Genomic DNA, 21,896 nt, shown 5'->3' on the forward strand with positions numbered 1-21,896 from the left:
GATCTATGTATCTATAATAGTCATATCAAAGTGCAAATACTAAAACAAATAACAAACAAAATGATAGACTGATGTCATTAGGCGGTACTACATGGAGGTCTGCCACTCACCCTCAACCCTGCTGTTCCTGGCAGGCCTGGCTTCCCCGAGTCCCCCTGAGAGATACATCATTATTTAGATAACAGCACTTGATCATTTTAAAGGGAAAGATATAAACCATAAACCAAATAAATCATAAACTGAGCCAATATTGATGTACTCACTCTCTCCCCAGTTTCGCCTGACGGTCCCCTCTCCCCCTGCAAAGAAACACAGGTCCAAAGTCACTATTGTGTTGTAGGGGCAATTTGTGCATTATTTTGCACCTGAGTTGAGCTAAGAGCACAGAGTTTTTGTCTTATTTACTAAGAAATTCTGCAAATGAAACTGTGATGCAAACAAGCCCTCAAAAAGAGCACTGCACGAGCAAATAGTCTCTTTCATCAACAATTGCACATCACCCTTGCGCCCTGAAGCAACTTTTATTACTGGAGCGTTCTCTGGTCTGATTTGAGATGCTAGGACAGAAAACCCTCTCGCTCGCTTGCCTGACCTGCGGGCAACGTTGCCCACATCTTGCAGAAAAGGCTTGCGGCCACTGTGAATGGCCATACAAGTCTTTAGGCAACCTTTCAAAGGATCTTAGTGTTAGTGAATTAGGCACTATCTCTATTTGCATGGTCTCATCTACAAATAAAGAAAATAATAATATGATTTACAGAAGATGTACATACATACCACCCTGGGTGCAAAGAGGCTTTATTTTTTGACAAACTACTAGGCATGCTTTACACTCATTGCACACAGTTAGTGGGTAACATGGCACTTTGGTCATTTTGGTGATATAGCACGCGCTCTTCCCTGCGCAAACCTTCAGTGAATCTGGGCCACAGTCTTTTAGACTGTTCTAAACCCACACAATCATCCCCACACACAAATACAAACAAACTCGATTGGCGTAATTAGTCATATACTGTAGTCCACAGAAGTTTCCAGCATATGGTTCTGCAGTTCCTACATGATGATGATAGTTACAACAGGACACATACACCTGACTCAGTCTGATTCACATTGGCATAAATGTGACTCACCCTGTCTCCCTGTGATCCAGGCTCACCTGGCTGTCCTCGGTCCCCCTATCAGGATACAGACAGTGAGAGAGGTCATCCTTCTATTCACACCTTGCCAAAAATGTGATGTAGCTCATCTTACCTTGCTGCCAATTTCTCCTGGAGGCCCGCGTGGCCCCTGAAACACACAAGCAGTCCAGGCTCTTAGAGCATCAGTTGAAATTTACTGCTTTTATATAGACCCACTGCAAAAACTGAATTCATGGCATCTTCATCCATCTTCATAAATGTACTGTGTGTCTGACCTACCCTGTCCCCAGGCTCCCCTGACCTGCCTGGAGGTCCTGCCAACCCGTCGGCACCCTCGCCCTGAAAAACAACCACAAGCCATTTCTCTCAGATACACACCACACATGCACAACCTCCACATATACTGTACACACACACACACACACACACACACACACACACACACATCTGTCCGCTACAAACACGTTGACAGAAATCTAATCGCCATTCATACACTAAATCTCCACCTACCTTGTCTCCTTTAGCGCCCTGTGCACCTGTGAGCCCTCTGAGACCCTGAGTCCCTGGAGTTCCTGGAGTACCCTGATAATAAAATGAATAAAATTCATAAATAAATGCAAAATACACACACACACACATATACACACAGACACACACAGTGTTGATCAGCAAAATGCACGTGTCAGCACATTGGCAGTGATTGACGGGGCTTACTGGGGAGCCCTTGTCGCCCTTCACCGCCGTCCCGCTGCCTACTCCTGCAGGTCCCTGTCAGCAGAGAGAGATAAGAGCTCAGAGTCATTATGCCGGCCTGTTCCTCACATTTCTGCAGTGAGAGGACAAGCTGGTGATGGTGCGACTTACCCTCTCTCCTGCGCTGCCCTTGTCTCCCTGCAGATAGAGAGAGAGAGAGAGAGAGAGGGAAAGAGAGAGAGAGAGGGAGAGAGAGAGAGAGAGGGAGAGAGAGAGATAGTTGTTGAACATTGTTATTAGGAAAAAGTTTCTCTCTCTACCTGAGAGACAGAGATGCTTTTTCTTAATAAATATGCAAAAACATACATGCAGGTACTTGAAGTATGTACCTGCGTGTATGTGTGCATATTTTTGCATATATATTAAGAAAAAGCATAGGAGCAGGGATAGCAGTATATATATACAGTATATACATATACTGGTATCCCTCTGACAGACACACAAGCCACCTCTCTGCTGCTCCATGTCTCAACATCAAGGCTTCATCAGCTAACAGAAGACACTGGTTGTCATGGAGCCTGACCAAAAGGCAGGATCAGGTAGAAAATTGAATGATAGAAAAGGGTCATTAAAGTTTAGGGACAGCTATTTATCAAGCAATTTATCTGAAACTGTTTTCATAGACAAACAATGCCAAACTTCTGCTTCCATATCTCAACAGTCAAAACACCAGGGGAATTACTTTTTGGATGGACTCCACGCTCCTCTTGAAAACCCAAACTTTTAAAATTCTAATTATACCTCACAGCTATTTAGTGCAACATAGAAGAATGGCCACTAACAACCTGTTTTTCAGGCAGATAGATGCTTGAGCTGCCTTTGAAAAGTTTAGTGGCTCAATGCTACCACCATGTGTCCAGTCTGACAATAACAATAGCTGCATCTTACACCAGTAGTTTTCAAACTGCAGTCTAACTAGGGCTCTCCTAGGGCTCCATTAAAAGATTTAAAGAGGTCTCTAGAAAAATGAGCAATAGTTTTAATTACATTTGTTTTATGTATGTTTATTATGTATGCTTTTATGTATGTTTATTTTGAGACTGTAAAAGCTTTGCTTGCACTTGTAATGCCTGTGAGCAGCTAAGTAAAACAACAAAAACAAAGCTGGACTAGGCAACTTTGTACATTGGTGGCTCCAAATGGCAGTGAGAGGTAACTGTTTGAACTTCAATACCCACAGATCCTGTAACATTACATCAGCAAACTGCACACAGCATGCTCACGTTGGCCCGGTTTATGACAAAGGATAACTAGGGACGAAAGAGGCAAAAGATCTATCATCGGTGAGTACGGAGTTCTTTGTATGAAGCGCTCACTCACTGCAGCTTAGACAGCTTGTATTTCACTCTTATGCTTTGATTTGTCTCTTCCTGTGGGTGGAGATGTGTCCATACCCGACACCACAGGGTCTCAAATAGTGTGGATCGGACGCTCTTCTCTATGGCAGCCCCACTTTGCGATTTAGGCAGATAAGACAGGTGTATTTTTTACAGGAAACTCTTGCCTAGCACAGCTTTAAACAAAGTTCCAAAAACTTACAAGTCAAACTCTTCAAGAGCTGATGTGAGTATACCAAAAAATTGAGGTTTTCTAGGCTTCTAGGCTTAAGTGTTGTCACAGTGAAATGGAGAATAGCGGGAGAGGAAGCTAACCTTCATGGAGAGGCCTGGCGTTCCTGGTATCCCTGGGCGACCATCCTGGCCCGGCGTCCCCGGTGCTCCGACGAAGCCTTTGGCCCCGTCACTACCTGGCCGACCTGGGTTACCCTTAGTACAGAACACAAACACTGGTCAGTAGTCAGTAAAAGGATAATGTTCATTCACTCAATATAACCAAAACATCTAGTGAAACATCTGAAAATCACTTGTTATCACTTTCTGGGCGTGTGGACCTTGAACATTTGGTTGTCATAGCTAATGTTTTTGCTTGACTGGGTAAGAATGTCTTGTGTTCATCCCCATGTTTGTTTCTCACCGGAATTCCTGGGATCCCTGGCTCTCCTTTCCTCCCTGGAAGACCCCCTCCTGAAATCGCTGTGCCTGGCTCACCCTGAAACAGCAGCAGAGCAGCATGAATACACACACACACACACACACACACACACACACACAAACTCATTCACCGTCATTTTGTTGTCTGTCTCTGTGTCTCTCAAACTGACACAAATACACTATAACACACTTGTGACCACAGATATGCTTAGAAGTAAACACTCAGCTCACCCTTTCACCTTTGTCACCCTTTGACCCCTGTGCACCTGTCACACCTGGTTCACCCTAGACCAATGGAAAGAAATCCTCAGCAAACAAACACCCAGGAAACACTGTACTTCATATTACAGTAAAATGTACACAACAAGGATGACTCACCCGGTCTCCTCTGATCCCAGGTTGGCCCTGTGTGCCCTGCAGGAGACAAACAACACACTTTTTGAACTCTATGCTCAATGCAAGATATTTACCAAACAGCTGAATCATTTTCATACAAGAATTTAACTAGTTTCCAAAAGATCCCAGTTTGCCCACTGGCTTTGGTCCCTCTACTCACCGGCACCGCTGCAGCTCCAGGGGAACCTGGTCGTCCTGGCAACCCTGGGCTGCCATCAATACCAGGGAAACCCTGGACAGAGAACAAGCAGCTCATTACTTCAGTCTTCATTGTGTAAGTTTGTACAATATTGGCGCAGCCTTAGCTACACTCACCCTCTCCCCCTTGTCCCCTCTGACCCCTGCTGAGGGACCCTCAGTTTGGCCAGGCAGACCTGGCCGTCCCTCTGGGCCTCTGGGCCCATCCCTACCAGGTAAACCATCACGACCCTGCAACACACACACACGTGCACACACACACAGACACACACACACATGATTAGTAGATGAATATTAATACAAAATATCAGTACATTACTGTAATGTAATGTCATCAGGCTCAGTGTTAATGAATGACTCACAGGCTCTCCCTTGCGTCCATCTGCACCGTCTCCGCCCCTCTCACCCTGAGGAGTCAAACAAAGAATTGACAACTTAAACGCTGACATCGCAACTCCCATCAGGTTACTACAGGACAGTAGAAGGGCAGCAAAGAGACTGAGCAACTTTCTGTACTGTACCTTCTCTCCACGTTCTCCCTTCTCACCCTAAGGGAAATGGGAAAATATTTAGAATGCAGATGAAGAAAGTTGTAAGAGAAGACAGGGAGCGAGCTTCAAGGATGTTACTGGCAGTCATAAAATGTAGATACATCAGGACTGGAGCTGAGTCCGTCCAATACACTGAACCTATGTGATGGTGATGATGGTTTTGATGCGGAAGTGCTGTGAGGGAGTAACTCACCCGAGGGCACTGGACAGTGCACTGCTCTGGCCCCGGGGCAACCTAAACAAACACAAGAATAGATACAAAATGCTCAGACAATTTAACCGAACATTTTCTCCCAGTGTCCTCTTTTAATGCGCTCATTAAATTCCATTACATGACATTTCCGTAACTATTCCATGACATATGCCACCAATTTCCATGACCAATATTCATCAGAATCTATGTCCAAATGTTACATTTATGTGCTGGACAGCTGATTTGACCACAGGTCCAGTTTTGACTATTACTGCTTTTACTTATCACTTAGAGTGGGAAATTTTGTTATTTTGGTTATTATTACTTCAGTTGCATACAAATCAATCCAAGCTTGACATTAATCAGAAAATAAGTTTTCTCTTATACAGTACGCCTGTAAAACACAGTTTTCAAATTTCCAGGTTTTCCATAGCGGCAGAAACCCTCATAGAAGCCTCCACTTCTTTCTAGATTAAAACACTCTCTTCTCATCCCACCTCTGGTATCCTGGCAATGCCACAGAGCAAGTCTGCCAGGTCGGCATGCAGTGTGCCCAACTGTGCCGCATCACGGGTATACAGGAGGTTCTGGGTGCTGCCATCTGTCACCGCCCGCCGCAGCTCCTCGGCATTCGCCTGGCCTATACCCACTGCTAACACTGTCACACCTAGCAGGGGCATGGAGAGAAACCTTTACAGTTGTGATTGTAAATGCTTTCTCTCACTGAACAGATACAGATTTGTCTAGTATCTTCAGAAGGGTGGATGATGTCTGCACTCAGTCAACACATTGGTGAAGTTATTGTGTATTCCAAAGCAGGCATAAGTCCAAAAGTATTTAGAAATATTTTAGATGTTTTTTTAGCCTGCTGAGGTGCCAGATGAGTGGGAGAGAGACTAAATCCCAGGAAAGTATTTCACATCCAATTTTAGATACATTTCTGTGGCTGACAACTTGAAACAATCTGAATTTTCCAGATGTAGCTAACCCCATCCATCTAGTAGAGGGCGGTATTTACCTGACAAGAACTCCAGGCAGGTTAAGGCAAACCTTAAGAATTACTTGTAACTACTATTTGACCACGTTTAATTCCAAACACGAGGATAACGTGTCTGCTTTTTGGTCTAGCACACCTGTTCCTCTGATATTGCTGGCCGCGAGAGTGAGGTTGTCGGTAGACTTTTTGTCTGAGATGATGACGACAGCACCAGGGACCCTGGGTCTCCGTCCAGCTGAGGGGGTCAGAAGGAACTGACGGGTGAATGTCAGTGCCTGGCCTGCAGAGGGAGACAGACAACTTCAGGACCATGGACACACACACACATCGCAGCAGCTCAGTAAAGGACAGTTAAAAACACTGACAAACACAGGTAAGGTCACCTAACAGAGCAGAGAGAGACACACTGACCTATGTTATTCCCTGGGTTGTCATCAAAGGGTGTAGACAGGATCTCTTGCAGCAGCGTCTCAGAGCTGCTATGGCGATTAAGCAGGAACCAGACTTTGGGTCTGTAACTATATACTACAATTCCCACCTGAAAAAGACAGAAGACACAACAGAAGATAATATTGCAATCTATAGCAGTATAGGACCATAAACCAAGGATCAAAGTGCCACCAGATACTGTGAGCTACATCAGGGCTGATATTTCACCATGTCCCGTGTTGACACTGCTTGGTGTAGGACTGTACCTGTGAGTCGCGCTCTCCGATGGTGGCGAGCGACCCAGCTGCACTGGTCAGGAGGTTAAGCAGAGGTTCCACCAGGTTCACCCGATCCTGAGATGCCGGCACCAGAAATACAACATCCAGCCGCCCGCCCACGCACACTGTGGAGAGAGATATGAATATATAGCATATGAATGGCCATATCCTCGTTGTCGGTTGAAAACCTCATAACTCCAATTTTGGTGATTTTCATGTTTTAACTTAAATTGAAGGATTACATGGTCGTCTACGGGTTGAGAACGTTCTATGATCCTCTGATCTATGACACCTTTTCAAAACCCACTGCATCAACTGAAAAATGCATGGTTGTCAAGCTAAAAACCAGGCTGTTGACATTTTGAAGATGCAAGGCGATATGTTGGTGCGTTACCAGTGCGTTCATCCACAGAGGCCTCTGTTCCCAGCCCGCTGGCGAAGGTGGGCTGCAGGGTGAAGCGGTAGCGACCGCCCAGGCGCAGCCCGGTCACCCGATAGGAGCTGGAGGAAGCAGGGAGCGTGAAGGTCAGGCCTCGCCCGGTGTCTGAGCAATACAAACAGTTAGAATAATGTTACTGTACAGCTGCGTTTATGTTTAGAGCCTGAAAGAGCATGGTATCAGGTCCAACAATGTGTCTCACCTCTCTCCTCCCTCCAACGTAGGATATATCCAGTGGCACCAGATAGCGGCACCCAGCCCAGCAGCACAGAATTCTGGGTAACCTCTGCCACGCGCAAATTTGTGTTAGGCAGAGTGGGAGTTGGGGGGTAGACACCAGCTGTAAGCATAAATACAGAGAATCAGCAGAACACATAGGTATGTGCACACAAACATACACAAGTTGCAGTAGCATAAGTTTTCATCCAACATTTTTGTCAGTGTACTTGTACATGACATCCAAGAACTATCCAACTATCCAGCCAAGAAGTTTTCAATGACTTTCAAGGTCCTGTTTGTTGAAATTCAAGGACTCAAAATTGGCAATGTTTTGGGTAAGACATGATTTTCATCAAAATTAAACATCATAGAGGTCTCATTTTTTTACTCATGATCTTGTCAAGTGAAGAAATCATGGTGAAATAATTTTGAAATTACTGCTATATCAGCACAATATCCATCATAGGGTTTTCCTCAGGATGTGAAGTGTTGATCCAGAGAGAACTGAGGCATATTGATGACTTTGGGTGCTATATTTCAGTAAAAAATCAAGTACTTTCAAGACCATCCATTCATTTTCAAAAACTTTTAAGGCCTTAGTTTAATTTTCTCAAATCCTGAAACTTTCAAGGCCCATGGGAACCCTGGAAAGATGTCTGGAAGTAGGAGACAGGACTTACGTGTGGTGACTCTGACAGACACAGGGGATCCCTCTCTGTTCTGAACTAAAGCCATGACCTGCACCTCGTACTGAGCCCCCGGGTCCAGCCGCTCTAAGTCCACCCCTGTCACGTCTCCCCCCACCACCTGACTCCTCTCCTCGCCGCCTGCAGCAGCACACAGGCGGAGCAGTGAGCAGAGTGACACAAGCTGGCTGCCGTACAGCATCCTTCATATTCTCAAAAGCAAATGACTTGTGGGTAGTTATTATATTTTTCATTGCAGTTAAACTCTGACATGGTGTGCATATTTTAAAGGCAACTAGATTACTAATAGCTTATTTTCATAGGAAAACAAAACTCTGACAAAACAGAAAGTAACAATTACAACGCAACGTTATTTCCATTAAACCTTTCACCTTCAGCAACAGACCTACCATCCATTCGCCTCCAGGACACACGATAGGCCGTTGCTCCCTGCACACCAACCCAGGTCACTCTGACAATCTCTCCGCGGGACTCCTGGACTTGCAGTGATGTCACAGTCCCAACCACAGTCTGATCTGACTCTGCAGGGAAACACATCAGGTCAGGCAATATGTTTCAAGCATTACATATGCAGTCATTTTATTCATTTAGTCCCAATACTTTCATTACGCATGGGAGTATCCCACAGCTAATATCAATGGTTCTCCAAAAAGACACTATGGACAACAGCAATGATGTGTATTCAAGTGGTTTAGTGTGGTACCTGTCTTGACATTCAGGGAGGCAGGACTTCCCTCTCGAGAGCCAATCAGTGAAGACACCAGCACCCTGTAGGAGGAATCTGCCTGTAGTCCGTCTATGGTGAAGGAAGTGACATTGGCCGCCACATTCCGGGACACTTCCACTCCTGCCAAACGAAAACATGGCAGAGAGATGAAAGCTAAGCTATCCAAGAAGATATGATCACAAAATTTAGACCTCTTATGAGGGGTTAAAGTAAAAATTCCTAACTTTCTCCAACCATAGCTTAAGCAGGAACTGCTAGATCACCTCTGAACCAAATTGAAACACTAAATATCTATTTTACATTTTTGTTGGCCTGTCATCATGTTACCAGTGATGATTTCAACATATTTGCATGTCTCTGCTGTCTCTGAAATGCTAGGTATTGACAACTTTGTAATGCTAATATTTGCCTACCGTCATCACGCCGCCAAATAACCCTATAGCTAGTGGCTCTGGAGACAGGTGACCATGCAATGCGTATCCTCTGAGACGTGACGTCAACGACGCGAAGGCCAGACACTGATGCTGCATGGGGATTAGTCTTAGAGGAGATTGTGACCCCCTCCCCAACACGCTGACCGACCACAGCTGCAACACCAATTACCAGCGTCTCATCTGGTTGCAGGCCATCTATGGTGAAGGACAAAGCCTCTGGCCCCAGAGGACGGGACTGCTCCGCACCTACCGCAGAGGACAGTGGTCATACAAAATGATACACACAAAAAACACATACACCACCTCACGCCAAATGACAACAGGGAGAAGAGGAGAGGGAGCTTCAAACATGGCTCTGATAACTGTTGCCTCAGTATTGTCAGGATCGTGAACTGAGAGCTAAACATAAATATTGTGTTTTGCTCTTTCTTTGAAATGTTGTAAATGACAAATCAGTACAACATACATTAAGAAAATCTCACAAAATTATTACAGTACATAACACTTACTGCTGCCTTGCCTCCAAGTAACCCTGTACCCTGTTGCCCCAGCAACACCTGTCCAGGCAATTCGAATTCTCCGACTGTTTGCATGTGTCACTCTGAGGTTAGTCACTCTGCCAGCACCTTGCTCTGAAATAAAGGGCATAAAGAACCTCAGGTGAAAAAGTTCAGTGTGCAAATCTTTTTTAAGATTATTTTCTCTTTCATAGTTTTATACCTCAGTCAGGTAAAAGTGATTAAACTTAAAAAAAAAAAAAAAAAAAAAGACAAACGGAACATGATTAATCAAGGAGAGACAGAACAGGATGAATTACATTAGTAATTGTCTGTGAATTTTTGGTTTCCCCACCCTATTATCTAGATTTTCCATAGCTTTGGTTTCTATTGCTGTGTAACACAGCACCTCCCCACCGTCCAAAACGTTCTGTTTTATTGTGTCTGCATGGGCTTGCCTGGAAACATCCCCTGGCATTCATCTCAGAGGTGCCGGGCATTAACCATGCAGGCAGAACGCTGAAGGTATTTATCAAGCAGACAAGCAAACAACACCTGCCGGCCTTAACCCGGTCAAACGGGATGAAGCATACAGCAGCGTATAATGCAACTGCTTGTCTCACCCGGTTTGATGTAGACAGTCACTGGCTCTCCTGCATTGTCTCCCACCAGTGCTGTCACACTGACACCATAAGACACTCCCACTGTCAGGTCTCTGAGGTCAAGGGTCGTCTGGTTTCCAGGGATACTGCGGGTTTCCTCTGTCCCCGCTGAGATGAGACGAAACACACATGGACACTATATTCACACTCATAATCCTTTCATGCACAGATTGATTTATTCACAATAGGGCAATATCAAAATCAACATGGCTTAATAATAATAATACAAATAAGAAACAAAATCGGTCAGTGTACCCTCAGTGTTAAGGATAAGGATGCGGTACTGCGTGGCCCCAGCCACCCCCGTCCAGCCAAGCCTCGCAGTGCTGCCCAGAGACTCCACCACTCGCAGGTTGGACACCCGCCCCACTGGCTGCTCCTCTGCAACATCAGAGGGGTAGGACAGCAAGGAGAAAGTTGTACATAAAGTAACCTTTATATATAAATATCCGCGTGAAAACATATTCAGAACTGCATGGAATCCAACCCCGGCACAAGCATGGCCTGCAAGTTAACCCAAGAGTTGTGCCCCTGGCCGTGTCGCTGACCTCTGGATGTGGTGGAGACAGGTGTGGCCTCCTCTCGACCTTCATACAGCGTGTACAGGGTGATGATATATTCTGTGTTGGGCTGAAGGCCGGCCAGCTCATAGCTGGTGGTGCCTCTAGGGAAGGACTGGCTCTGCGCACGGCCACCTGGAGACAGAAGTGTGTATACTTATGTAACTTATTACATAAGTATACACATTGCCCAACAGGGTTGGGCAATAATTCAATACTAGGCTCTATTTCTTTCGAATCATATTGTGATGAAATAATGATGTTGAGTTATCGTGATACACAATACTGTTGGCTAAATTACTGATAAAAAGCAAATACAAATTAAAATTCACAAAATGAGGTTTGAAACAAATTAGGGAATACTATTTGAAAATTACAGTTATATCATACTTTATATTATATGTATATATGTAATGAACATCAGTTGATTTTGCATATGTTAGCAGATACTGTTACATATCAACATCAAAATAATTTCTTATAATCACGCTAACAATTTTTTCCATATCGCCCAGCCCTACTTAAAAATATGCTTTTACAGTGAATTTCTAAGCGTGCATGTGCTGTGAGTATGAGTGTGTGAGTGTGTGAGTGTGTGAGTGTGCATCTGACCTTCCCCCTGCCTCCACTCCAGGCGATACCCTCTGGAGGACTGAATGAGCTTCCAGGTGAGGCGGATAGAGGAGGGGCCAGTAGTAGCTGCCCTAAGGACCTGCTGCTCCTGACGCTCTGAGGAAAACACAAGTAAAATAATGTGCAGTAAAGCTTCATTCCCATAGGCCAGCCAGTGAAAATGCTACATATAGAAATGCAGCATTGCTGGTCTGAGACCAATTTGCACTGCTCCTTAATAGCCACATTGTGGCTAAAATAGCAACATGTACTCTTTCACAGCAAAACCAAGAACAACAAATTTATAGAATTCATGGGCTTGAAATGATTTGTACAATTACAGTATGATTCACTGTAAATTTAACAATTTTTTTAAATAAATAATTACCATGGCATTGCATAAAATGCAGAATACAGAAATGCTGGATTTTTGCTACCCAGCACAGAAAAGTAGCACGAAGCCAACGACATGACTAAATTAACAGATGGCTTGTAGATGTTCTAAAAATACTGTTCTGATCCTTTAGAGCATATGTGTCATACTCAAATCCTGTCATGCGGTTTGATCCAGCCTGTGTGTGAATCTGGGTTCAATTCATCCTGCCAGCCTTGGCTACAGCAGCAGCTAGTAGGAATAGTAAGTTCCAGTTGACACACAGAGCATATTATCACACACTAAAGAGACTCAGCCCTCACACTCTCCAACACACTTTCAAAGCACGTCCGAGCTGCAGGGATGCTGCTAGAAATTCTGGTCTGTCCAACAAGACGTCACACTGGGCCACCACCCTGACACATGAAACACAGAGTCTCATGTCTTCTGCTGAAGGCAGACAATTACAAGACTGAGGGAAACTGAGCACTTTGAGTGTACAGCCCACATATCTCATCTGTCTTGAGGAAAAGTGCAGTACCGATGAGATGTGTAAGGAAACTTCCTAGCCAGCGAGGGACTGCTGTTACCATGCTTGAGGATGAAAGTTGCTATGTAACTTTTCTGTATGACATAACAGCATCTCAGCGACCCCAATGTGAAACTACAGACCCAAATTATCACAAATATGCACGCCACAGCGAAAACCTTCTAAACAAAGACTTGCATTTGTAGAACAGCCAAATGCAATGGGAAAATTCTGCTCATTTTCTGACTTTAGTTAGTGGCTGTGCACAAATTGAACACATTCATGGCAGAATTGGAGATTTTATGTTCTTGAGGGTTCAAAAAAATCAGTTGTAAAATGTTTACAAATCCACAATGTTGAGCATGTGCCACTATACTGGCAAAGAGAACTGAATGGATTACAGTGAGGCAGTTTGCCTTTTTCATCCCAGACACAACGCCACAGCTCTGCCCTCAGGCTGCCTGTGTGCTGAATGTGGTTGGAAGCAATATGTGTGAACAAATGTTCTCTGTGACGAAGATCAACAAATCATCCCACAGGTCCCACATGACAGACTGACACTTTCTCGCCACTTTATGCAGCTCAGGTCTTTACTTCTAGGACATGAACTTGATATCTTGAACTTGAGGCAGTCTATTTGTTAGAAGGCTATATGAGACATTAAAAACATAGTCAAATATCATTCGTTTATTTTGTTCATTTAAACAGTAATATGTAAATTAATGCCTGGCGCTCAACTGGCCCATTATAATATCTCAATGTGGTCCTCACTGCAATTGAGTTGACAATCCTGCTTTTTCAGTGTGAAAGCAGCAAAAAAGGCAACGTTTTCCCTCATGAGAAAGAGTCAGACATAACAAAGAGCTGTAACTCTACTGGTTTACACAGAAACAAACAAGAGAGAAACAAGCATAGCTAAAGTTTAGGTTAGTGTGGTTTATGTAGAGTATTGTATACATCTCATCTCTTTGGTAGCAGAACCAGGGCACACCAGGCTTTTCCTCCATATCTCCCAGCTCTCTATTCAGCACAGCGGCCCTGCAGTGACTCAGCCTTCATTCAAATAACACAGATCCCACTGAAGTTAAGCCATTCCGGCATTAGTCACAAGAGGCAGATGGTGCGTGTGTATAATGAATGTAGGTGTGCTAGAAATGTTCCTTAAACAGAACTAAACAGTAACATCTGTAGGTTTTCAGAACAGAGACGGAAAACAACAACAGAGAAGATTCTTGGCCACCCTCTCTATCTCTGCTTTCCATTCCCCTGGCCTTCCTGTCCCTGTACTTGCCTAGACACAACTGAAAACAAGCAGCTTTTCAAAAAGCATTCTTTCACTTGCTATATTTACTACAATTACTGATTAAAAAAAAATGAAAAGACAAAAATAGAATGACATTCTGGTTTTTGTTTAGTCACATTCCCTGAATTTTGAGGAGTATCGCTGTACAATTTGATTGAGAGAATGTGTGTGTGTGTGTGTGTGTGTGTGTTTTGTGAGGGAGAGGTTGCAATGGACAGAGAGAGAGAGAAAAAGAGAGTGAGCTTTAGTGCTATGGTGTACTACTGGAATTACACCTACCTATCTTGAACCTGGCTGTTGCTACAGGACCCTCAGTGTTGCCCTCATAGAGGGGGATGATGGTGACAATGTACTCAGTGTCAGGCTGCAGGCTGGACAAACTGTGAGACTCGCTGTCACCGGCAACCTCAACAGTGTCAACATTTCGGCCTTTGTGGACAGAAAGACAGAAAAGAAGAGAGGAGCATGTTAGAGGTTATAAAAAAATGTACACAACAGTGTATTTATGCAAATAAGTAGAAAATGATGATAGTAGAAGTGGAAGATGTTGATGTGTGTTGGTGTTTGTCTGTAGTTTCCTGACCTGTAAATGGTCCCCAGACCAGACGGTAGGCTCTGGCCCCGCCGACGCCTCTCCACCGCACCCGAACACTTCCCTCTGACTCCGTCTCCACTGACAACTGCTGCACCGCCTCAAGGCGCACTGACACAAACACATGCACAAACAGGTATCCCCACACACACACACACACACACACACACATACACACAGACAAAGGGTTTCAAGACGTGAATAATATTTGCTAATTGCTACGGAAATCATTCCAACCACAAGGAGACAGTATGACTAATAGTTTGGGTTATATCATCAAGTACATATACCACAGCCACCTGCTATCCATCTTGTATTTATTACAGAATGTACAATAGTATGTATATATTAGTGTGTATTGATTGTGATTGATAAAAATAAAAGCCTTCATCATCATCATATAACAGTAACAGCATGGTGGAGAAGGCTGGACTCACATGTGCGGGCGTTGAGGACGGAGGGGGAGGCAGAGTTTCGGGGGAACAGGGGGTAGAGGCTGATGACATACTCAGTGTCAGGCTGAAGTGCCTCCAAGGTGACGGATGTGGAGTCGGCAGACAGAGATTGCTCCAATAGCTGAGCCGCTGGCTGACCTACTCTCCCGGCCAACCAATCACAGGACAAGATTTAGAGCACCAATTAGTGCACAAATAGTGATCACAAACTGATATGTCAATAGACAAACAAGCAGACAACTAGCTGCAAAAATGTGGGACGTTTTACACACTTCACTAAGTTCCTTCTGTCTACCTCACGATGCCTGAGCATGGCGGCCTGCCAGCCGAGGAGAAATATGCAGCTTTGAGTGCAGGGCTGCAAGGGCACCGAGCTTTCTGAAGGAAGCAATGCACAATATGTGTGTGTGTGTGTGTGAGTGTGGGTGTGTGAGTGCGTTTGTGTGTGTGCATGCGCAGTTCGGTGTCTGTCTGTATCTGTCTGTGAGCTTTTTTGCTTGATTTATCAGTCTCAAAGGTGTACACTTGCTAGAACCGGCAGACACAGAAACAGGTACAAACATCACACCGCTCATTACAAAATACACACTGACCTGAATTAAATAAACACACACACACATGCGCCAGCTTAACCAGTCAGAAGAGGTGCTCCATGTGAGACTGGCACTCCTGCCACATACTTAAATGAGTATCTGACGAGCTGCTAGTGCTACTCTCAGCCTTACAGTTGGAGACGCTGTTTATATCAATCCCCAGGGGCCACTTTTCTTTCATGAATCATGGCATAAGCACCCAGACATCTTTATACCATTATGATCTGGGCCACACCCTGTCTCTAGAAAGGTAGGAGCAAAATTGCTAACCCTACTTGACATAAGTAAAGGTTTTGTCTGCCTATTTAATGTGAAGACTGCCGATGAGAAAATGTATTTGATATTTTAGGTAATGATTGGGCAATAAAACTCCTCAATGACAGCCAGAGCCTGAGGGGAGCATGAGGTGTGAGAGAAGCTCATGTCCCCCATACTCAACCATGACTGCTGTAAATTCTAGACACCAACTTGCCACCAACAGGTTAACTGTTATCCACTAATGTTGCTCCTTTTCTTCCTCAATTTTTCACTGTCATACTTCATTCTGCCGAGAACGTTTTTGTGACGAGATAAGTATTTCTGTCATAACAGGTAAAAAAATTAGTAGAGAAAAGAGCTTTCTGAGTTCTATAGCGTAGTTCTCAAACTGGGGGTTGGGACCCCCCAGAGGGTCGTGAGATAATTTGGGGGGTCGCGAGATGATTTATGGAATAAATCTGCTAATACAGTTCTCTGCAGATGTTCTATAGATGTTTAAATGTTATAAAAAAAAATGGAGATGTCAGATGGGGGCTGAAGAGAGAGAGAGAGAGAGAAAGGAATAATAGATAGTGTGGAGCAGGGATAGTTAGAGAGACAGGAGAAAGACAATGAAAGAAAGTAGGCCTGAATGTGTGTCTGACCTCGTGGTCCATAGGTGAGTCTGTAGCCCTGGACAGGAGTTGAAGGCCGGTCCCAGGCCACAGAGAGAGAGAAGAAGCCCGCCTGCACCAGACGTAGACTGGACACCCCAGGCAAGGATCCTGAGAGAGAAGGATGTGACAGGGATGGTGACGATGGAAAAAGAAGGATAAAAAATGGCAATGGGGGGAGGGGAGTTGAAGTAGACAGATGAAAAAGAGAGATGGAGACCTCACAAGTGTGAGGGTCTACAATAACAGTTCTCTCTCACATTTTGGTGGGATAGTTGAGAGGCTGCTTTAGCATCTTGACAAACGTCTCCCTGCTGCCCTTTGGAGTCTTTCTCTTTTTACTCACTGGTTCGTTGCTTGGCAGAGACAGACTCTCCCACACTGTTGGGGTATTGGGCGATGACAGTCACCAGGTAGTCTGTCCCTGACCTCAGCTCTCGTGCCGTGAAGGTCCTCTGACTGGCAGCGACAGTCTCCTGCAGGAGAGACAGAGGTCATCAGCAGAAAACAAACACAAAACAAGTTTTGGCAAGGCTAATGACTGGAATAGACGGCTGAGCCATGGCATTCATCTCCCTCCATCATGTCTGTCAGGGCACACAGATGGGAATTTCACTCAATTCTCTGCCAAAATCTAATCTCTAGAGCACATCAAGTGAAGATCCACCCATTAGACATGTTCATACTCAGCCTGAAGGCATGTTACTCTCTGCTTTGGCTCCCAAAACTGCAATTAGCCACTTGAATCTAGGTCATTCGAGTGCACTGCTGCCCATCCCTAAGTGCCAGTCAGGAATCAACACAATGTCTTTCAACAATTTTGCCCACCTGACGCAATTCTGCAGTGATAGGCTGGCCCAGGCCAGAGAGTGGCGTGTACTGGACCACGTAGCCACTCACAGGCCCACCAGCAGGACTCCAGCGAAACCTGAGAGAATCAGAGGTCTGGCTTATGAACTGGATGTTGGACGGACCAGAAAATGCCTCTGCAAGGAAAGAGGAGAGGAGAGGAGAGGAGAGGAGAGGAGAGGAGAGGAGAGGAGAGGAGAGGAGAGGAGATGGTGGGAGACAGGATGAGACATAGATTAAGTTATATGCAGCAGTACAATCTGATGGAGAATTTAAGTTTATTTGTGCCTGTGTGCATTTTAGTGTAATGTACAGTTGTGATAAGTTGTGACGGATACCATCGCTAGCATACACTCCTCCTGAGCTGGAACACACTCTGGGGCTCACAAGTGGGAGAAGTGTGCTCAGCAGTTTGAAGTCCCCAACAAAGGAGGTGAAATCACTGCTGGGCTGGGAAGATATCTGAGCCAGTTCATTCCTGTCTGCACTCTTTATACCTGACAGACAAAGAAAAAAGTAAAAAAAAAAACACACAAAAAAAACAGAACACACATTGGTTCATAAGCAAGCTTAGAATAATTCCAAAAGGCACAGAATGAGACAAGAAAAACCCTCTGCAGATGAGACACCTACCAACTCCGAAAACCTGCACTCCCTGACTGCGCAGCTTCTGTGCTGGCTCCTGTATGCTGTCCTGTGACTTCCCATCTGTGATGAGTATAGTGATCTGAAAGGTAAGGAGGACCCAGAGGAAAAAAGAGGAAACAGAGGAAGCACTATGTCAGATATGTTCTTATCTAATGATGTTTAGTCAAAAAATTGACTCTGCTCCTTACAGACCTTCGGGGCGTCCCGACTGGACGTGGGGTTAAAGAAGTTGTCGGCGACAAACTTGAGGCCAGCGCCAGTGCGAGTGTTTCCGCCCTTGTAGTTAAGGTTCTCCACAGCACTGACCAGCTCTGTGCCATTCAGGTAGGTAGTAAAGGTGAACTCAACCCTGGCGGGAACAAAATGTGCATCAATATATCACCTGTGCACCTGGAGTAAGATGCTCTGTTACTGCACACACAGGAGAGTGGTGAGGTAAAGGTTCACTCTGATAGTCACCTAGAGGTGTCACTGTACTGGACAGCCCCAAACCGAATCCCTGACTGGCTGACAGAGCTGGCAAATGGCTTGACGATGCCAGCCATGAAGCCCTTCACCTGCAGGAAGTTGGCTCTGCCAATACTGGAAGATCCATCAACCAGGAAAACAATATCTGCTGCTCGCACATTATTACACCTGCCTGAAATACAAATGTGAGTACATACAGACACACATATACACACAGGCACGCACATACATACAGACACACACAAACAGTATAAGAACTCATGGGGCTGCTGTGCTAACTGGAAAGATAATGGGTTGGTTAATGAACCAGGTGTCTTACCCTGAGCTTCAGCCTGTCTCACAGAGGACAGCAGGACAGCCGCAGAGAAAGCCCAGCTCCACATCTTCACAACCTGGACACACACAGGGCAGCTGCAGCTTTTTATTATGTCCATAACACTTTGCAAACTCACTGTTTAACAGCCTGGCCAAATAAAAAAGATCTGTTTCCAATACTGCTTTCAAATTTGCTCTTAATATTGATGCCCATTAATTGCTATTGACCATCATTTTTGGAAAATAAAATGCTCCACTTACATGCACTCAAGCCTTGAGGGAGATTGTTTCAGTACCACCGACACTGAATAAAGTATTTTTAAGCAGCTGTAATACCCAAAAATATTCATGTATTCATGAGTAATGAGCCTATTAAAGTCACAATTAAACGAAAAATGACTTATTTTTTCTTACCTTGTTAGCTAATTCTCCATATCATAACATACACTTAACAATAAATTCAAATTCCATTACTCCCAAACAGCATATTTTAGTAGTTAGTTTTAGTAGTTACAGAACAAAAACTGACTGTCCCATCACATAAAACCTGCAACTTCACAACTTTCAAAATTGCACGAGTGGCTGAATTTGTTTAAACTGAAAATATGTTGAATTATGGAAGGAAGACGCCCTCAAAATGCTGTTTCTTTGCAACTTCTAATATATTTGTGACAGCTGTGTTTTGAAAATAATGAAAATCTGTTAACAACTTCACAGATTTCAGGGCCCCAAAACATCTCCCTAACATGTTACTACATGGTCCACTTATACTTGCTTTAAAGCATTATGGTCCTGGCATAATCCCACAGTTGGAAGTCTTTCTCCTTGACATTCCTAGATGTTATGGTAAAGCCAGAAAAAGCATATGATTTAGTTAAGAACAGGTGGAAAAAGGTAATAGGGGGAAGGAAACTTGCTCCACTGTGCTTGTTTGTCTGACAAAAATACCAGCAATACCAGATTCATGTATGTTAGGGTTTCTTGGTTGTTTATATTGCAGTTAAAATCACTTTCGGTGCTGATCCCTACCACTGCACTCACACGCAAAGAACTGATGTTGAAAGCGGATGTAATTGTCCACCAATGAGCTAAAGTTTACCCAGGGCTCACACATTTTTGTTGATCAAATTCAATTAGTTTCAATTTCATTACCAAAATATGTCAGTGTGTATATCAAAATGCTGCATTTTTTGCATTGTTTGCTGAATAGTTGAAAGGTACCAGGTATTATTTTGACTAGATAAAATTAGTTGAGTTATTATTACTCTAGACAGAAAGTACATACATGCTATACCAAGACACATGAAAATAATGTATGCAAGAGACATGCACCAATAACACGATGCTGCCTATATGTTGTCTCTCTCTCTGTGTCCTCACTGCCCTCATTAGAGCAGACAAACAAAGGTCCTTTGGTCAGAGAGGCCTCTTTTTGTTTCAAGAGTGAGGAGTGTCATACCACTCTCCACAGCATGCCCCATATCACTACTGCCATCAACCTCAACTCACAGGTTATGGACAAAAAGGACTGTTGACTTGCGTTGTCTCTGTTATAGGTTACATCTGAAATGCAGACCCCTGAACCTGACGGAGAATTGCATCAAATTGACCTGGAAAAAGTGATACAGAGATTCTTGGCCAATCTTTTCTAGAATGAGTCAGAAAGAACGCCGGCCCTTCTCAACTGTAGGTTTGTTTTGTCCATAACGTGACGTGTAAAGGTGATACAGGGGCACTGTATCACCTTTACACGTCACGTTATGGACAAAACTAGCACTCTCACCTAGTTTGAGTGACAGCTTTCATCTGAGGAGAGAATTCCATTACCGGTGACATGGAGCATTTCTTTCCATGACAACCCTTATTTACACGCCTCTTCAGAGAGGTGATGCACAACAGAGCAGCAACTGCAAATAGCTGACAGATGTGGAGCCATAAAGCAAAACCTCTGATCTACTCTGTAGTGTTGTGGTGGGCACAGTAAACAATGGCAGGAGCAAAACCATGAGGAACTAATGCGGATGATCAAATCAAATGTCTTTACATTCGTATGAGGGACAGCAGCAGATAGAAATGATTTACTGGGCCTGTATAGGACTGTAAAGGATATCAATATCATCTGGAAGCTGGTAGTTTTGCCTTGCCTGGTATTGTGCTGGAACACCAACCGTGACCTAAACCAGACTGTCAGAATGCCTCAGTTTGAACTAGCCCACATGAAAGAGAGCTACAGTTGATACACTCAGACTGACAGGCTCAATAATATTTACATCAGACAGAAACTACTTGAAGGTTCTCCCATGTTGCTGTAATACTTTGTGTATATCATGTACATTAATCAAGATGTAGAGTACTGCACTCTTACAGCCTCCATACTCACTGATTTCAAGAATCAGGATCATTAACCATTTTAGAGTTGGGCTGGATCTGTCCCTACAACAGTTACATAAAGATTCACCATAATAACACTCCTCCCATTTCATACAATGAATATACATATATATATATTACACGAACGGGACTCTGTATTACTCTGCATTACTGAAAATGGATAGATGAGTCAGTTGGGCTGGTCCTGTTTTAATTAGTTCAAGAATGAAAACTTCAGACATTGCCTGAAGCCAGAATCTCATAATTACCCATAAATGTTTGTTCCCTTGGTATAGACCCACAAAGCCAACAGCTTCAGCATTTTTGTCCCAAACATGCAACACACACAAAGCCTAATGTATTCCAAATGTATTGCCCCTTTCCCTTTTCCAGATTGAATGCCTTTATTTTAAGTCTTCAACACCTATAAAATGAAATTATGTACAATTAAGAACCACACCAGCTTGCTCACCTTTCATGTTATTTTTCTGTTTCCTGTGTGGAATCTAACGAACCAAAGTTTCTTTCTGGTTTTATTATTTAAACCTGGTTTTTAGACCACAGCCTACCCACAGCCTGTTTACAGTACTCTAAGCAGTTACGGCCTGGCTAATTTAACTGATCATAATTGAAAGGAAATAATGACTTGCAGGCCATTAAAAACAGCAGCTGACGACTAAAAGAGGTGGCAATAAATGTTGAAAGCAT

The 21,896-nt window shown here is 44.0% G+C and overlaps 1 protein-coding gene across 1 annotated transcript in view; it reads right to left on the reverse strand.

Annotated features, from left to right (window-relative positions):
- The window catches only part of col7a1 (collagen, type VII, alpha 1), a 58,782-nt gene that overhangs the window by 33,788 nt on the left and 3,098 nt on the right, over nucleotides 1-21,896 (reverse strand). The window contains exons 2-44 of the mRNA XM_078283561.1: nucleotides 18,823-18,895; nucleotides 18,495-18,675; nucleotides 18,228-18,384; nucleotides 18,021-18,114; nucleotides 17,726-17,884; nucleotides 17,367-17,524; nucleotides 16,885-17,014; nucleotides 16,530-16,649; nucleotides 15,017-15,172; nucleotides 14,571-14,690; nucleotides 14,267-14,416; nucleotides 11,783-11,899; nucleotides 11,159-11,305; nucleotides 10,866-10,991; nucleotides 10,572-10,718; nucleotides 9,961-10,083; nucleotides 9,431-9,697; nucleotides 8,994-9,137; nucleotides 8,680-8,811; nucleotides 8,264-8,410; nucleotides 7,567-7,704; nucleotides 7,320-7,469; nucleotides 6,914-7,050; nucleotides 6,630-6,756; nucleotides 6,355-6,498; nucleotides 5,719-5,888; nucleotides 5,222-5,263; nucleotides 4,999-5,025; nucleotides 4,840-4,884; nucleotides 4,595-4,708; nucleotides 4,440-4,511; nucleotides 4,262-4,297; nucleotides 4,115-4,168; nucleotides 3,867-3,941; nucleotides 3,545-3,658; nucleotides 2,004-2,030; nucleotides 1,854-1,907; nucleotides 1,650-1,721; nucleotides 1,419-1,478; nucleotides 1,252-1,287; nucleotides 1,131-1,175; nucleotides 264-299; nucleotides 111-155 (exon numbers count right to left, since the gene is read on the reverse strand). Of these exons, the coding sequence (XP_078139687.1) occupies nucleotides 111-155; nucleotides 264-299; nucleotides 1,131-1,175; nucleotides 1,252-1,287; nucleotides 1,419-1,478; nucleotides 1,650-1,721; nucleotides 1,854-1,907; nucleotides 2,004-2,030; nucleotides 3,545-3,658; nucleotides 3,867-3,941; nucleotides 4,115-4,168; nucleotides 4,262-4,297; nucleotides 4,440-4,511; nucleotides 4,595-4,708; nucleotides 4,840-4,884; nucleotides 4,999-5,025; nucleotides 5,222-5,263; nucleotides 5,719-5,888; nucleotides 6,355-6,498; nucleotides 6,630-6,756; nucleotides 6,914-7,050; nucleotides 7,320-7,469; nucleotides 7,567-7,704; nucleotides 8,264-8,410; nucleotides 8,680-8,811; nucleotides 8,994-9,137; nucleotides 9,431-9,697; nucleotides 9,961-10,083; nucleotides 10,572-10,718; nucleotides 10,866-10,991; nucleotides 11,159-11,305; nucleotides 11,783-11,899; nucleotides 14,267-14,416; nucleotides 14,571-14,690; nucleotides 15,017-15,172; nucleotides 16,530-16,649; nucleotides 16,885-17,014; nucleotides 17,367-17,524; nucleotides 17,726-17,884; nucleotides 18,021-18,114; nucleotides 18,228-18,384; nucleotides 18,495-18,675; nucleotides 18,823-18,886 (4,659 nt within the window). The 5' untranslated portion in view covers nucleotides 18,887-18,895. The remainder of the gene's footprint in view (nucleotides 1-110; nucleotides 156-263; nucleotides 300-1,130; nucleotides 1,176-1,251; nucleotides 1,288-1,418; nucleotides 1,479-1,649; nucleotides 1,722-1,853; nucleotides 1,908-2,003; nucleotides 2,031-3,544; nucleotides 3,659-3,866; nucleotides 3,942-4,114; nucleotides 4,169-4,261; nucleotides 4,298-4,439; nucleotides 4,512-4,594; nucleotides 4,709-4,839; nucleotides 4,885-4,998; nucleotides 5,026-5,221; nucleotides 5,264-5,718; nucleotides 5,889-6,354; nucleotides 6,499-6,629; nucleotides 6,757-6,913; nucleotides 7,051-7,319; nucleotides 7,470-7,566; nucleotides 7,705-8,263; nucleotides 8,411-8,679; nucleotides 8,812-8,993; nucleotides 9,138-9,430; nucleotides 9,698-9,960; nucleotides 10,084-10,571; nucleotides 10,719-10,865; nucleotides 10,992-11,158; nucleotides 11,306-11,782; nucleotides 11,900-14,266; nucleotides 14,417-14,570; nucleotides 14,691-15,016; nucleotides 15,173-16,529; nucleotides 16,650-16,884; nucleotides 17,015-17,366; nucleotides 17,525-17,725; nucleotides 17,885-18,020; nucleotides 18,115-18,227; nucleotides 18,385-18,494; nucleotides 18,676-18,822; nucleotides 18,896-21,896) is intronic.

The sequence above is a fragment of the Centroberyx gerrardi genome, chromosome 5 (genome assembly GCF_048128805.1).
Source record: "Centroberyx gerrardi isolate f3 chromosome 5, fCenGer3.hap1.cur.20231027, whole genome shotgun sequence".
NCBI classification, from domain to species: Eukaryota; Metazoa; Chordata; class Actinopteri; order Beryciformes; family Berycidae; genus Centroberyx; species Centroberyx gerrardi.